Source organism: Etheostoma cragini, chromosome 6, assembly GCF_013103735.1.
Source record: "Etheostoma cragini isolate CJK2018 chromosome 6, CSU_Ecrag_1.0, whole genome shotgun sequence".
In the NCBI taxonomy this organism is placed as follows: domain Eukaryota; kingdom Metazoa; phylum Chordata; class Actinopteri; order Perciformes; family Percidae; genus Etheostoma; species Etheostoma cragini.
Genome location: NC_048412.1, coordinates 8,148,586 through 8,162,864, shown reverse-complemented (window position 1 = coordinate 8,162,864; position 14,279 = coordinate 8,148,586). Strand labels below are relative to the sequence as shown.

Genomic DNA, 14,279 nt, shown 5'->3' with positions numbered 1-14,279 from the left:
TCAGTTGTTTTTTATTAAGACAGAGTAGCTGTTAAAATTCTCCACATGCGATCTGTTGCCGATATTAATAAACAACACACTGTATATGATAACGGATTTGGTCTCTGATTTCTTAAGATCACTAAGAGGCACACATGGTTTCTGTACAGAAAAAGCCTTTCAATCAGACAACTGGCAATTAAAATCCCTCCAATTCAAAAACAATAAAAAGTTGATATAAAACGTCATGTGGATTTAATTCTGAACCATTCAGCTGTTTGATCTGCTGAGAGGAAGGCGCTTCCCAGCATGCTCTGGTTCCGCCTGGGTCTTGCAGTTGGTGAAAAGGAACTGCGCTGCAAGCGTCTCAGAACTGCGGCCGCCTTGATCTCGTGAGATTATTGTTATCCACGTGTGCATGACATCAGAACAAGTCGGGATCAAGTCGGAGACAAATCTAACCTGCATGCAACGGGCGGCAATCACCGGTGATTGATTCTGCACAGACCTGGCCCATCTTGAACGAGCCTAATGCGACCTGAAGCAGCCTGATCCTCCCTTAAGATTTCAAAGGTAGCAAGTAGGTCCCTAAAGCAATTACAAAAAGGAGCAGATAGTGTATAAAAAGAAGCGATAACTGTCTCACACCAATGTCATTCAATTTCCTTGGGGGAAGCTCAAGTGTGACCTTCTGAAAGAATAAATTGGAAATGAAAATCGATCTTCACAGGACAGTTATTTCTCAAGTTTTGTCCATAGTTTTGACACTCGCTTGCTTTTTCAGTTTTTCCATCTAATACTGGTAAGACCTGAAATGTTGAGCATCCTTTTGAGCAAGGATAATAAGGGAGAAAATCCAATTATTTTTGATAATTGATAACTCAAGATTACGTTTTTTACTGCACCATTTTCTGTATTTGTCCTTCTTTCTCTGCACTTATGCCACAGCTTATAGCTAACCTCTAACATTTAGCCTACTCCTTGTGAGAAAGACATTTTCAATGTATTGCAATATATTTTGAGCTGTCTTTTCCTGTACAGTAATGTGTAAAAAACTAAAGAAAAGAAAGGGTAACACAATACCGCAATTTGGATAATATGGGTATTAATGTTAGAACTGATTCTCGTTCTAGTACGTTTTAATACTACCTATGGAAGTCATTTAATGTATATGCATTTGGTAATTGTCTCTCTGTTTGACACCTTCCCTTGTTGCTGCCTGAATCGGCCTTTCTCGTGCTGAATTTAAATTAGGTTTCATGAGAAACGAGACATGCACGTAGTGTAATGGCTGACATGTGAAGAGAAAGCTGGTTCATGTGTGTTATATTGCAGAGAACAACATTTGATCATGATCATACTGTACAAGGTCAGTACTACTGCATAATTCAATGTCTTCTTCTAGTCTTTTGCACTGAAACATTTGTTGGGGGTGCGCTGTTAATGGATACATGAGTTGCTCTTCTTTTGTTGCATTAGTCACAAAAACACAAGTCTGCCGATAGTTGAGGTTTCCTTTTAAACAGAACTCTGGGGCCTATTTTAGGTATTATCAACATGCATTTTTTATGACCACCAAATCAACCTGCAATCTTACGTATTTTGCCATTAAATAAATATATTTCCAGCTTTGTGGGTTCTATTAGTTTTATTCAGTTGATTATTGTATATGTATTTCCTCTAGTTCATTTCTCTTTTTTTTCTTCTCCCAGTTTCAGGTTTTAACTAGGAAACTGAAGGTTGTTATTGTTCCAATACTGACAGCAAATGTGCCTTTAACCAGTGGCCAACAGACTGGGATTATATGGGGTATACGGTTATGTCTAATTAAATGAAATTGGTTACTTATAACTAGCCTGAACAACTTTGTGTATTAGTTCATACAGACTTCAATAACAACAGCATATAGGAACCACAATGACTATTGTGAAATATTGATTTAAAACAGGGCTCTTTTCAAGATCCAGTGAAAGAACAAAATAAAAATGATATTATTCCAGGAATGAGTTTTGAGTAAAAAAGAAACTGACACTTTGAAAATAAGAAAAAGCTTCTGGTATTGAGGAGCTATTTAATAAAGTGCGTAAGTGTTTAAAGCGCCTTATGAAAAAGTAGTGTTCCTTTCATCTGGTAATATTCTGGCATCAACCTGTAAAACGTATATCGTACTTTTCTATCTCTAACAGATTGTATATTCTCTATAGAGTTATTAAGATTCCACTGTATACACGTTATATTTTCTTTTGTGTGTGAATAATCCCATCCAATTAGAGAGTATCCTGGTCACACAGACCTTTTGAAGTCGTCAGCAGAAAGCAGAATTATTGCTTTACAGACAGTGTGCAGTCTCTCTGCACAGACATTGTGATATGGGAGTGTTTATCTGGCCTCTAGCTCTTTCCTCTCTTCCATGTGGTTTAGGCATACGTGATACTGGGAGGAAACGTGCAACGCCGAACAACAACAGGAAAAAAGCCTTTGTGGGCTAATATTTGTTCTTAAATGGAAAAAAGTAATATTAACCAATACATTTAGACTTTGCTACTATGTTGCCACTCGTCCTGTATTATTCTGTTCTCAGGCTTCAAACATGTTTTATTACAACCAACTCTTTTTCATGAAATTTTATTGACCTAAAATGGAAGAGTTTACATGTAGCCTAACCTTTGATTCATCTTGTTAAAGTCCTCTTCACGAGTGTGAGGTATAGAATAAAATTTACATAAGAGTTTTAGTCTCATTTTATTTTTACATCCTATTTCCTATTCACTCATTAAGTCTGCCTTTTGTCTAGCTTATTGTTAAAACCAAGCATTTTTCCTTTGCTCAGTGTGAGTGAGACCCTTTGTTCAGTACTTGAAATGTGCACAACAGGTGTCAAAGGATTGAAGTCTCATTCTAAAGGAGAGCATTTCATTAACACATTCATTATTAGACCGTTCTGTAAGTCAGCAAAGGCAAGATGATCTGCTATTTAAGTCAAAACCATCACTTAAACCAAACAAACATCCATTCAACATCCTCTTTAATCTCAGTCTATTGATCCAAAATGCAGCAGATCAAATAAAGTAACAACTGCTGACTTAAAATGGTTTCTACTGGATGATACCGGACAGGTCAGATTAGGAAAATTAATCACAAAAATACTTTACTTGGGCAAAAGAGTAAAAGGTAATCCAGCTCACTGTCTGAAGTTAAACAGATAACTTATCATGGTGGACAATGAGATACTGTATATTATTTCCAAACTCTCCCTACCTCCTGACAGTCATATAGGTCTCTGCCGCTTTCTTCAGATTTTCGTTATGGACATGATGCCAGGAGGGGAAAGGACGTTGTTGTTTGTTGTGTTCAATTTTACATGAAATGTCGGAATTTCTGGCTTCCCTGTCGGAAACTATATGGTCTATGGCATAGACTGTATAAAACAGGAAATATCAGCTCTGAAAGATATAACGTTATTTGCCCTATGAAAGATATTGACAAAGACAAAAAATAAGGATAGTTACTAGATAATTCTATTTTATTTTAGTTAGTTTTGCAAAAAGACAGTACAGTTTTAGTTAGCTATCGTGTTTTTTCTAATGCCTTGTTTTTATTTTTATTGCGGTTAACAACAATAATTTTCCCCCACCTACTTTTCTTTATTTTCATTATTTATAACCTTGGTCTTTACTAGTGGATAACTGCAGTGAATACTGTGTTTAGTTTTAACGTGACTTACCAGAAACAATGTAGTCAGCGAGTCTCAGACATGGATGAATAATAAGGTCTAGGTCTCGGATCAAACTGTGAACTTTACAGTGCATGTTTTCTAGCATGTCTGTGTTTGAGGGTGCGCGAGTACGGCAAGGTTGGGTTTCTTTGTTGGTGTTTATTCGGGATGGCTTAGGAAGCATTAGCACACAACACACAAGAGATGTAAAAAGATATTTGGTTAATAATAAAACTCATTGGATCTGCACAAATCACGTAGGGGACCCATTTTGCCAAAAAGGTGAGGAGTTTGCATGCCTGCCATCTTTGCGCCCATGGGCGTGATGGTCTCACAGAGAGGTGTTCAGGTGAATTCTTGATGTATTGCTATCTTGAGGCAGCGGGAAGGGATCGCGCCATTGACAAACAAAAACCTGGTCCAAAGTCAATAGTGCAGCATTTCATTGTTATTTTAACAGAGCATTAGTAAAATGTGCCTAGGCTTGTGCACAGCGCACACACACACACACACACACACACACACACACACACACACACACACACACACACACACACACACACACACACACACACACACACACACACACACACACACACACACACACACACACACACACACACACACACACACACACACACACACACACACACACACACACACGTCATTATGCCCAAAACAAACTTTTGACTTAATGAAGATCCAAGTACAACCCTTTTGAACCATGGACCCTTTTTTCCGCTGTCAAAACGAGTTTAGTTGTTCTGTTGCCTTCTGTAACCTTGTATAAAACCCTGTAGAGAATTCTAAAGCTTCTTCTGTCTCTACTGTGCAGTGATTTTAAACTCATCTGAACCAGCCATTGAATTGGACTTGGAGATAAATATTTCTTTCCCAGGGGGTAAAGGGGAAGAAAGTGAGGCACAACAATTGCTAATCATAAGTCAAAAAGCAAAACCCTCTTTACTCTTGCACCCCTGTGACTTTGCTTGAACCTGACAGCTTTACAGCTTAAAGATAAAAGTTGCATGGTTAGCCTCGAGTGTATAGTACATGTAGCCTTGTTAGCCTCGAGTGTACATTTATAGGATGATAACCTATTATCTACATTTCACATTCCTGACAACCATTTTCTAAAGCATCCTTTGACATTTTACATCAACTCATTTCTAAAGTGATTCCAACATTAACAGGAGGAGGAAGTTATGATTGCACACATTACTGTAGAGAAGAATGGAGAAAAAGTTGATTTTGTGCGTTTCTGATGTAATGCTACTCTCTTATGCTCCTTGGATTTGGGAAAAAAACATCTCAGGCAGGACAATATCCGATACCAAAAAAAGGAAAATAAATATTGTGTTTGGATTATGAAGTAGACTGTAGCATCCTAGGTCACTGCTTGGAAAATATGTACTACTTCAATCCAATCACTACTTCTTCTTTATCAACATGCATGCATTAAAAACTTTATTGCAAAAAAGTGTCTAGTAAGCTTTTAGTTGTATGTTCTTTGGACTATTTCAATATTTTGTCACTTGGTCTTGTCTTCCTCCCTGAGTAAACGGATGTACTGGTCTGGAAAACAAAAACTGCATGAAAGACTTCTACAGCCCATCGCTATAGACAGTATGGTCAGGCAACCACGGTCCCAGTCCTTTCCACGGTGTTTCTGGCTCTGCTGGGTTTCTATCGACAACTGCTGTTCATTTCTCCCCAGTTTACCCTGGGATGATGGAGAAACAGGGACCCAGACAGAGTCAGGACAGAACAGACCGCCATACAGAGGAGGTCTGTTTTGCTGAGTGCGGGCCTGCTGAAGGCTGGGCCAGGTAATGGGCCCATAATGGGCTTTTAACAGCGGCACAGCTGATGGTGGTGTTTGTCCTTCAGTGGAAAAGCAGTGCAAACAGGAAGTACCGCATAGAGACATCCCCAGACGCTGGACAAGTCACGATGAGTCATGACGCCTGCTGATGACAACTTCACCTAAACAGGCTCCGATTGAGCACAACTAATCTGACTGTCATAAACCACTCACGCTAAGCTGGTGGAAAGGTGGAAATTCCTATATTTTATTTGGCCTGACCCTGACTCAACCTGATTGGGCTCAATTAGTTCAGCCTTGGTGGCCAGGTAAGATAAAGGTTTGAAATGTAGCCTAACAGCAATGTGCCCTCAGTAAGAATGAGAAACTGATAAGGCTATTTTTACACACTATCAGAAAGCAGTGCTGACTGAGCAAAGAATCAGTTAAACATTAAGCTTTGTGACCAATAACTATCAAAAGAAAGCACATTATGATAGAGCTTTTAAATCCACTTACCCCTCTGAAAAAACAAAAACATAGACAGACTGCTCTTTAAGTTCAGCCTCCAAGGTTTTGTTCACCTTCATTTATTGTCTTCATTTAACAGATTCATCAATCTAAAACCAAGCTAATTATTTCTCTTCATGGTGTAGGTACAGCTCAATAATGTTCACTTTGAAGCAAACTTCATAGAAAACCTAAGTAAGCGTGGCAGACATTGCAGTCAGATCAGGTTTTAGTCTGCAGCTTAACTCCCATTAAACCTGCATCGTCATTTATTCATTCGTTATTCTCTTCATGAGTTGCCAGAAGCACCTGCGTGTGTGCGTCAACTGAGGTCCACCAAGAGACTTTCTGGTTTAGTTCCGTCCTCCGCCACGTGCCATACCATACTGGGAGCGTCTCAGAAGTGGAGCGCCATGCTGCCCGACTGGCAGATTAGATTGTTTTCACAAGTACCTTGCAGAATCATCACGTGCTTATTAAGCTAATATCTACCTTCCATTCCTAGCATTCCTGAAATTGAACAATTGAAAATTGAATTGAAAAAAAGATTTAACATGTCTTATGTTTTTCCACCTCCAAGATGAATCTCTCGTTGTAGTTAGTGTCTTAATTAATCATAAATGTGTTTGAGCATAATATGCAATAAACCAATTAGACGTTCATCTCCCATTCGCTTTAAAAGCCAGGCGCATTGATATTATGATGGCAGATTTGCAGGATGACAAACTGATCTGCTCCTGCGTGTAGTAAAAATGCATGAGCAAATCATAATAAATTTCACATACTATCTTTAATTTTATTCTTTTGTTTGTTTGTGTGCTGCTGCACTTCCCTGTGTGTGTAACAAGAATAGTGTGCGCACGCTGTGCATGGGCCTAGGCACATTTTACTAATGCACTGTTAAAATACCAATGAAATGCTGCATTATTGAATTCTTATAGACCAGGCTTTTGTTGGTCAATGGTGCAATCCCTTTGCGCTCCCTCAAAATAGCAATACGCCAAGAATGCCCCTGAAAACACCTCCCTGTAGGACCAGCACGCCCATGGGCGTCCAGATGGCACAGGTGTCTTTGCATTTAATCGACGTGGACGCTGGACGGGAGATTGACAGGTGTGCCTAGTAACCATGTCGTCCTCAAAGCTAGAATTGTGTGGGTGGTTTCTTTGAAGAATCACTTGTGTCAGTGGTGGATCCTCTATGTCTGCTCCATGCTGATCAATGGCGAGTGTTAAACACAAGTAACATCAATTAGCTGTATATCGAGTAGCTAACAGATCAATCTGACGAAGCCTCTGCAAAGTTTAACCTTTTCCTGACGCTAATAAAGCATCAGTGAGAACAGCGGATAGTCACAGTGGTGGCTGTCTGGTCAGTTTCCCTCTGGCATGATTACATACTAAAACAATCTCCTGTGACATGACATCAATATAGAGACACAAATCCAATCACGAGTGGATGCACGTACGCAAACACATAGACAAACGCAGTGCAGCTGGTCCAAGAAGTTGGTTTTGCTAAATATTAGGTCAATATTGACCTTTCTTTGAAAGTTTGTCATCTGGTGCATCCACCCCCTGATGCAGGTTGTTGGTGTAACAGAAGCCCCGAACCTCCATATGAGTGTACTCCATTTTGATGATTTATGTTTGACTGGAGAGGAGATTTGTTTGTGGGCCCTTTTTACCAAGTCATTGCATAAAATAATTCGCCATATCATTGATAAACACAGTACAGAAATACCAAAAGTATGCCATTTGAAATAATGACACAACTTTTATCTTTGACGGACAACCCTCAATCATATTGTTGGCAGCACTCCTCTACTTGAGCAAATGTTAGCTTAGCCGACTGACAGAATTAGCTGCTTTACAGCTAAAAAAACCTCGGATTCCCAAATAAGCAACCTCTTACAGGCCTTTCTATGTGGTGTTTGTATGGGTTTCCTCTGGGTGCTCCGGCGTCGTCCCATTATAAAGACATGCATGTCATTGGGGGGGGAGAAAATTTTCAATGTTAAATAATCTCAACATTGTCCCAACGTGGTAGCACCATAAAACACAACGCTTTCAAGCAGGAAAGCGGAGTTCACTTTGCGGCGAAAAAGAAAATACTTTTACTCAGGAAGCGCTTGTTTGTTCCAAACCACAATCTTACTGCGAAACTAAACTAGTCCTTTTGGTGCCTAAACTTTACTGTCATTGCCGCGTGATGCTCACGTTTTCTGGCTACACTCCACTAGCATGGCCGCGGAGAAGGCCGTCATCTGACGGTGCCTGTACTCTGCTCACCGTCACCAAACAACGGCATAGGTAGCTGGCGTCCCAACGCTCTGTAGAGGCATAATACAATCAGCAACTGCCGCTCTGAGTTTATGGTTCTATCGCACTATAGACTGCTATATGTGTTACATTACAGCGCTTTACTTAGTTTGAAATATTTCTATTTCAGTTTTAATATATGGTCTATTGGTGAAGTAGCATTGATCACTTTGAGGGGACGATACATTTTGTCCCCACCGGGGGTAAAAAGATAATTCAGCAGAAGGAGAGATATGTAGATCAGAAAATTGAGTTAAAGTGATTTAAGCCCTAGTAGTAGACGGTGAATCTACCTAAATTTGTTATTATCTCTGGGATTTCAATTACATTTCATCTGTTGTAACAGGTCAGTGGCAATTCTACCCTGTGAAGAAAAGGGAATTGTTTTAACTATCTATTGAAAGCCAAATACTATTGGATATCTAACCCTTTGACAAACACTAAAAAAGCAGTTATAGGCGTTCATCCTCTGCACGGTAGCTATTTCAATCAGTACCATTGCCAAATCCTTCCCCTCTCTTGCATTTCACCTCACCTTGCCCTGAAAACAATCAAGGCTGACACAGAAGGGAGAAAACAGATGCCCTTGTCTTCCATTCCCTAATTCTTGAAGACTCCTAGACAAATGTGGTCAAAGTCTTGAGGGAGTTAGAGGAGCTTCAATGCCAAAGCTTTTATTTAGAATGAACAACGAACTTGCCTTTATACCTATTATTATTCCTTTGCGTAATTACATTTTTGACATACCACCGTGTCGCAACAGGCAGCTATAAGAAGCCAACACACTGTAAGACAAATGATGTTTGGCTCCAGGCATTTGGCCACAGCACATACAGTTCATGAGGAAAAAAACTAATTTACTTCCCCCTGTGAGGTTGCATCTTCACTCTGCTCCTACTATCATAGCTCAAGAGAGCCAAAACGAAAAACTCACAGAAAAAGAAACAACTTTCTTGGTATAAAACAATTTAAAATTGCATTTAGAGCACAAACACATGTGGAGAAGTCAGACAACTTAGGAGCAACCATTTTACTCTGTTTAAACTGTTTTTTGGAAACCTCATTGAGTGATGTGTGAAGACTGTTCTATATTTTTGATCCTCTGTATAACACACTAAACTGTGTTTGAGTCGTACGAGAGTGGGGAGGCCAAAGAAGACAACTATTACGAGTCGGATACAGGTGAATTTCATTAATTAAAAGTAAAAATATAACAAAAATGCTTGGGAAATAACTTTTTCATAGAGCTATAAACGAATAAAGCAATTTGAAGTAGTATATTATTTAATATAGCTCAATCTGTTATGCATGCAGCGTGCGCAAGTTAAAGCATATATCCCAGCAGAAAAGCCAATTACATTTGCTCTTGGTTATAATTTAATAAGAGCATGTTGCCTCATTAAAAAAAGAAGAATTCAGCAAATTTGCACAAGCAATTACAGTGCTGTGCTGCAGTATTACAAAGCCAACTCCTGTCTTGTAACTCCAAACATATCCCAATGAATGTGACAGAGGGAAAACTTGAAATGCACAACTGTGAGAAAAGAAACTTTAGGGTGCCTGGAACAATGACGTCTGAGAGTTTCTCACTATGAGGAATGGTTGGCCTCCACGACCCCCTAAGTTCCACTCATCATGGTAACTGTTAACTTTTCACAAGCCACTCTAATTGGAGTGAGAATGCTCACTCCAAACAAATGTTACGTCGCAGGTTTAGCAGCTTCTAAGCCAGTGTTGGGAAGCAGAAGCCTTTCATTGTTACCTTAAAAAAAACTGATATTGAGTCAAGATAGCAGAGTTAGAGGAGCTACAATGCAAATGTGGATTTAAGGCTCAAGTCATTCCAGGTTTGGTTGAGGTTTTTGACAACACGGTTCAGAGCTTACCTTTGAGCTTTATGACTAAGGCCTAAGAAACTACCACAAAAACTATAGTTCATTCAATGATACACTCTTATGGATAGGAAAGTCCTCTCCAACCTCAGCTATGATATCTCCAGTTAAAAATAAGCTTTTTTTAAATTCAGTAATTGTGTGAATGCATATGTATATTCACTGTGCACCAAGGCTCCTCTGCAGTATGCCTACACATGCAGTAGAATACATAATATCGATGGTATTAGACTTTATAAGGGTCTTCTCAATAATGGTGGATATCCCTAATGGCTCTTAACACTATTGTTCGTCTTTTACACACCAAGTTAAGTAGCCTAAAGGATAAAAAGAAGTATATCGCTTTTTGTGTGTCCGTTGGTTTTTAATAGGAAAGCCTGACCAACACTGGGAGTTTAGTGTGAATATACATATCAGTTTAAATTTAAGGTGATTTCCCCTTACCAAAGACTTCATCCTGTGAGTCAGGCTCTGCCGTTACTGCCACTAGTGCTGCTGCTGTTGGCTCTGCTACAGGTTCAGGTGATGGAGCCTTTAATAGGAACACAAAAACAGAATGAAGAGATGAGGTGCTGAGGAGGTGCCATGGCAACAGAGCAAAGACAGACCAACACAGACAGAGAGAGAGAGAGAGAGAGAGAGAGAGAGAGAGAGAGAGAGAGAGAGAGAGAGAGAGAGAGAGAGAGAGAGAGAGAGAGAGAGAGAGAGAGAGAGAGATAAGCCACAGCTATTTAAGCTTTATAATTACAACAGAATTATGCTCAGAATCATTCTTTCAACATTAAAAAGAAGGTTCTACACTTTGAATGGCATAAGCTACATATTGAGATATGCCCCAAAATCTATATGTTTAGATTAGTCATATTCATCTGGATTTTAGACAGGATTCATTCTGTAAAGTAGACAGATTACAAAAGTACATTTGCACTTGGGATTGTTGTGTAAAATGATTCATATTTACTTTTGCATTCATTTATCTCAGCGCCTCCTGTTATTTTCCGCCCTCATCCAGTTGCCTTTGAGCACACTAAGAGCACTACTCCCAGGTTCCCCAGACAATAAGCAGGTGATGGAGCTCTTACTCTACACCTGTCACTCAACACCCACAGGCAAATGTTGAAGTATGCATGTTTTTTTCCGTTTTAAATATACTTGGAATGGACCTAAAGCTATTTGATGAATGTATAGTATGGTTGAAATCAAATGTTAAAAGATAAAAAAAAGATATACATTACTTGCCATTCTATTAATATTTTTGAAATTAACAGTTGTGTATGTCCTTTCGTGTATATATTTCATATGTGTGGAGTAAATGTATTTTAAGTATGGATTCTAAATAAATTAATTATGTTTTCATCATATATGTGCGTGTTAAGGATGTCTTAAAGAATACCACGGTGTCAACATAAGGCAACAGGTCAAGATCAGAAAAGTCTATCAATATTCAGCAAGTAAATCCATATTTGAGTCTGCCATCTTGAGTCCATGAGGCTGACAGGCTACGGTCAGCATGTGCAGAGAATGCACATACGCAATTCAAAAGGTAAACTCCAATCAGATGATAGCGGTTACTGGTACAGTGATTACCTAGTCTCTTGTGTCAGCTGGGACAAGAGCTGGGAATATCTTCTTCACAAGATAATTTGGGATCTGGATACAAATTATTTGATTTAATTAAAATTTTTTGCATTGTGCTCACAGTTGTTTGAAATCCCATTAGAAAAAAACCCCCTCACCAATAAACACTTCCAGCAGGCAGTTGTTTATTACAATGCATTTACTTCTGGAGTAGACTTTCCCGGTACGGAGCTGCGGCTTGTATTGAAGTTACAAAGATTAAATTAGATTCAATCCGGAATGGAATGAAATGGAAACATCATACGCCTGTTTTATCAGGCTTTCCAGATATTTGGCCACACTGGGTGAGTCAAATTAATCCCCCCTGTAATTAAAATTAAGTCCCTATGGCATGCTCATTTCTTTCTATAGCTAATTATAACAAGTTATATGTTTCTATGTTTTGGTTTCAAAGGAACTAAATATCTGCATTTGCTAATCCTCACACTTTAATCCTCCTATTGACTCCCACCACTCTGACGACAATGCACACTCACATCCCCAGCTTCCACTTCCGAGTGGGTTTGCCAACATAGGGGATCAACACAGGCGTTCTAAACCTGTTGGGCACATTGCTCACCGTGACGTGAGCATACAGGGAAGTGAAACTGGGACACCGTCCTGTGGGCCGAGGAGAGGTGGACAAGTGTTGTGAGCAAGCACTTACTGATGAAAATCACGTAAAGGTCAACAAAGTGCCACGCTTTTGAAATTGTGTTTGTATGTAAATTTGTTTTGATATGAGGAGATTGAGTTTCAATTAAACGGGCTAAGTACTGGATTCAGATTGGATTACACAAAAACAAAAATCAGGCCTTTAAAGAGCTTGATGATGAATCCAAATTAATAGTCCACATTTTGATAGAGGGTGATTGCTATCCTAACAATAAGGCAATATCGGGCTCATGCCATTACTTTTACTCCGAGTAGCAAACTTCAGAATAAAAATATAATTATTACATTTCTTTTGACTTGAAAAGGTTTTCAAATTAAAGAGACCTCCAGAGGTTTCTTTAAGACCCTGTTTGAAGTGGGGGGTGTCAGCTGGAAAAAAGGTAATTTTATCTCTGTGCACCAATCAGGATTCAGCAACAGTTGAGTAAAAATGAACACACACACACACACACACACACACACACACACACACACACACACACACACACACACACACACACACACACACACACACACACACACACACACACACACACACACACACACACACACACACACACACACACACACACACCTGATGAAGCATAATGTAGTTATTCAATGTGAAACTCTGAATTACTAATACTTCAACAATCAAAAACACCTTATTTAGTCATGAACATTAAAGGATTAAGGTTTGATACGTACGGCCCTGATTTTCAAATTAGTGAGAATTAAACTTAAGAACAGTCTAAAAAGAGAGAAAGGTTATTCACTGAGTGTGAGCAATAAGACAAATTTAACTTTTGCCTTACTGGAAATGTTCTGATACCAATACATGATACTGGTAAAACGCTGGTATCGGTGAGTACTGGAGTTTCTGCATCCATCCGATACCACATAATAAAGCCCTAAATGTGTGAATGTGTTGTGTCGAGAGAGACATGAATGGCAGCACTATATTGGCTTAATTTGTGTGAAGAAGAGTTAGAGACGAAATGTAACGTCTCTAAAAATCGAGTCGTGAAAAGTAGTGACTCTGAGGTGATCACGAAGGATAGCACTAACATTGACTATTTATTGTGAAAGGTAGTGTAAAGTTTAAATACTCCTATTTTGTTTTTAACTGTCGATTCATGTGTTTTATCGGTTTTTGATTTTTATGATTTTTAACTGTTTTTACTTGTGTTTTATCTGTTTAACTGATTTTATGTAAAGCACTTTGAATTGCCCTGTTGCTGAAATGTGCTATACAAATAAAGCTGCCCTGCCTTGCCTTGCCTAAAGAAAATCTACGTTAAAGTAGTTTATTTATGTTCTTTTTCCATTATAAGCGACTATCAAACTAGAAAATAAAAGAAAGTTCTGTGGCATTCATTGTTTGTGTTTTACAAAGAGTTTAACCTGAGCCAGACTGTCAGCAAAGATAGAAATCACATCACATCCATACAGGGATAGAGTACACAGCTGTTAGAACATAATAAAATATGCAACATATGGTGCAACATTGCATCTCCTTACTGGGAATTTGATTTAGGTATGGAAGGAGTAGAAATGAAGGATTTTAAAGTCCACATTTTTTGCAGAATCGGATATAATGAACAGGACAAACAACTAGTCCCAGGTCCCTCAACTAATGATTTTAAAGGTGCTCTTCCACTGTCTGAAGTTCTACCATGGACTCTGTAACATTTTATGTGGAAATATGCATTGGTTACTTTGTTTTGTGTAATTCTAGCGGGGTATAGAAAGCCTGCAGGGAGACTCAACTCGATCTGTGCCAGTTC

The 14,279-nt window shown here is 38.9% G+C and overlaps 1 protein-coding gene across 1 annotated transcript in view; it reads right to left on the bottom strand.

Annotated features, from left to right (window-relative positions):
• The window catches only part of LOC117945708 (myelin basic protein-like), a 64,671-nt gene that overhangs the window by 29,984 nt on the left and 20,408 nt on the right, over positions 1-14,279 (bottom strand). The window contains exon 3 of the mRNA XM_034873349.1: positions 10,666-10,753. Within this exon, the coding sequence (XP_034729240.1) occupies positions 10,666-10,753 (88 nt within the window). The remainder of the gene's footprint in view (positions 1-10,665; positions 10,754-14,279) is intronic.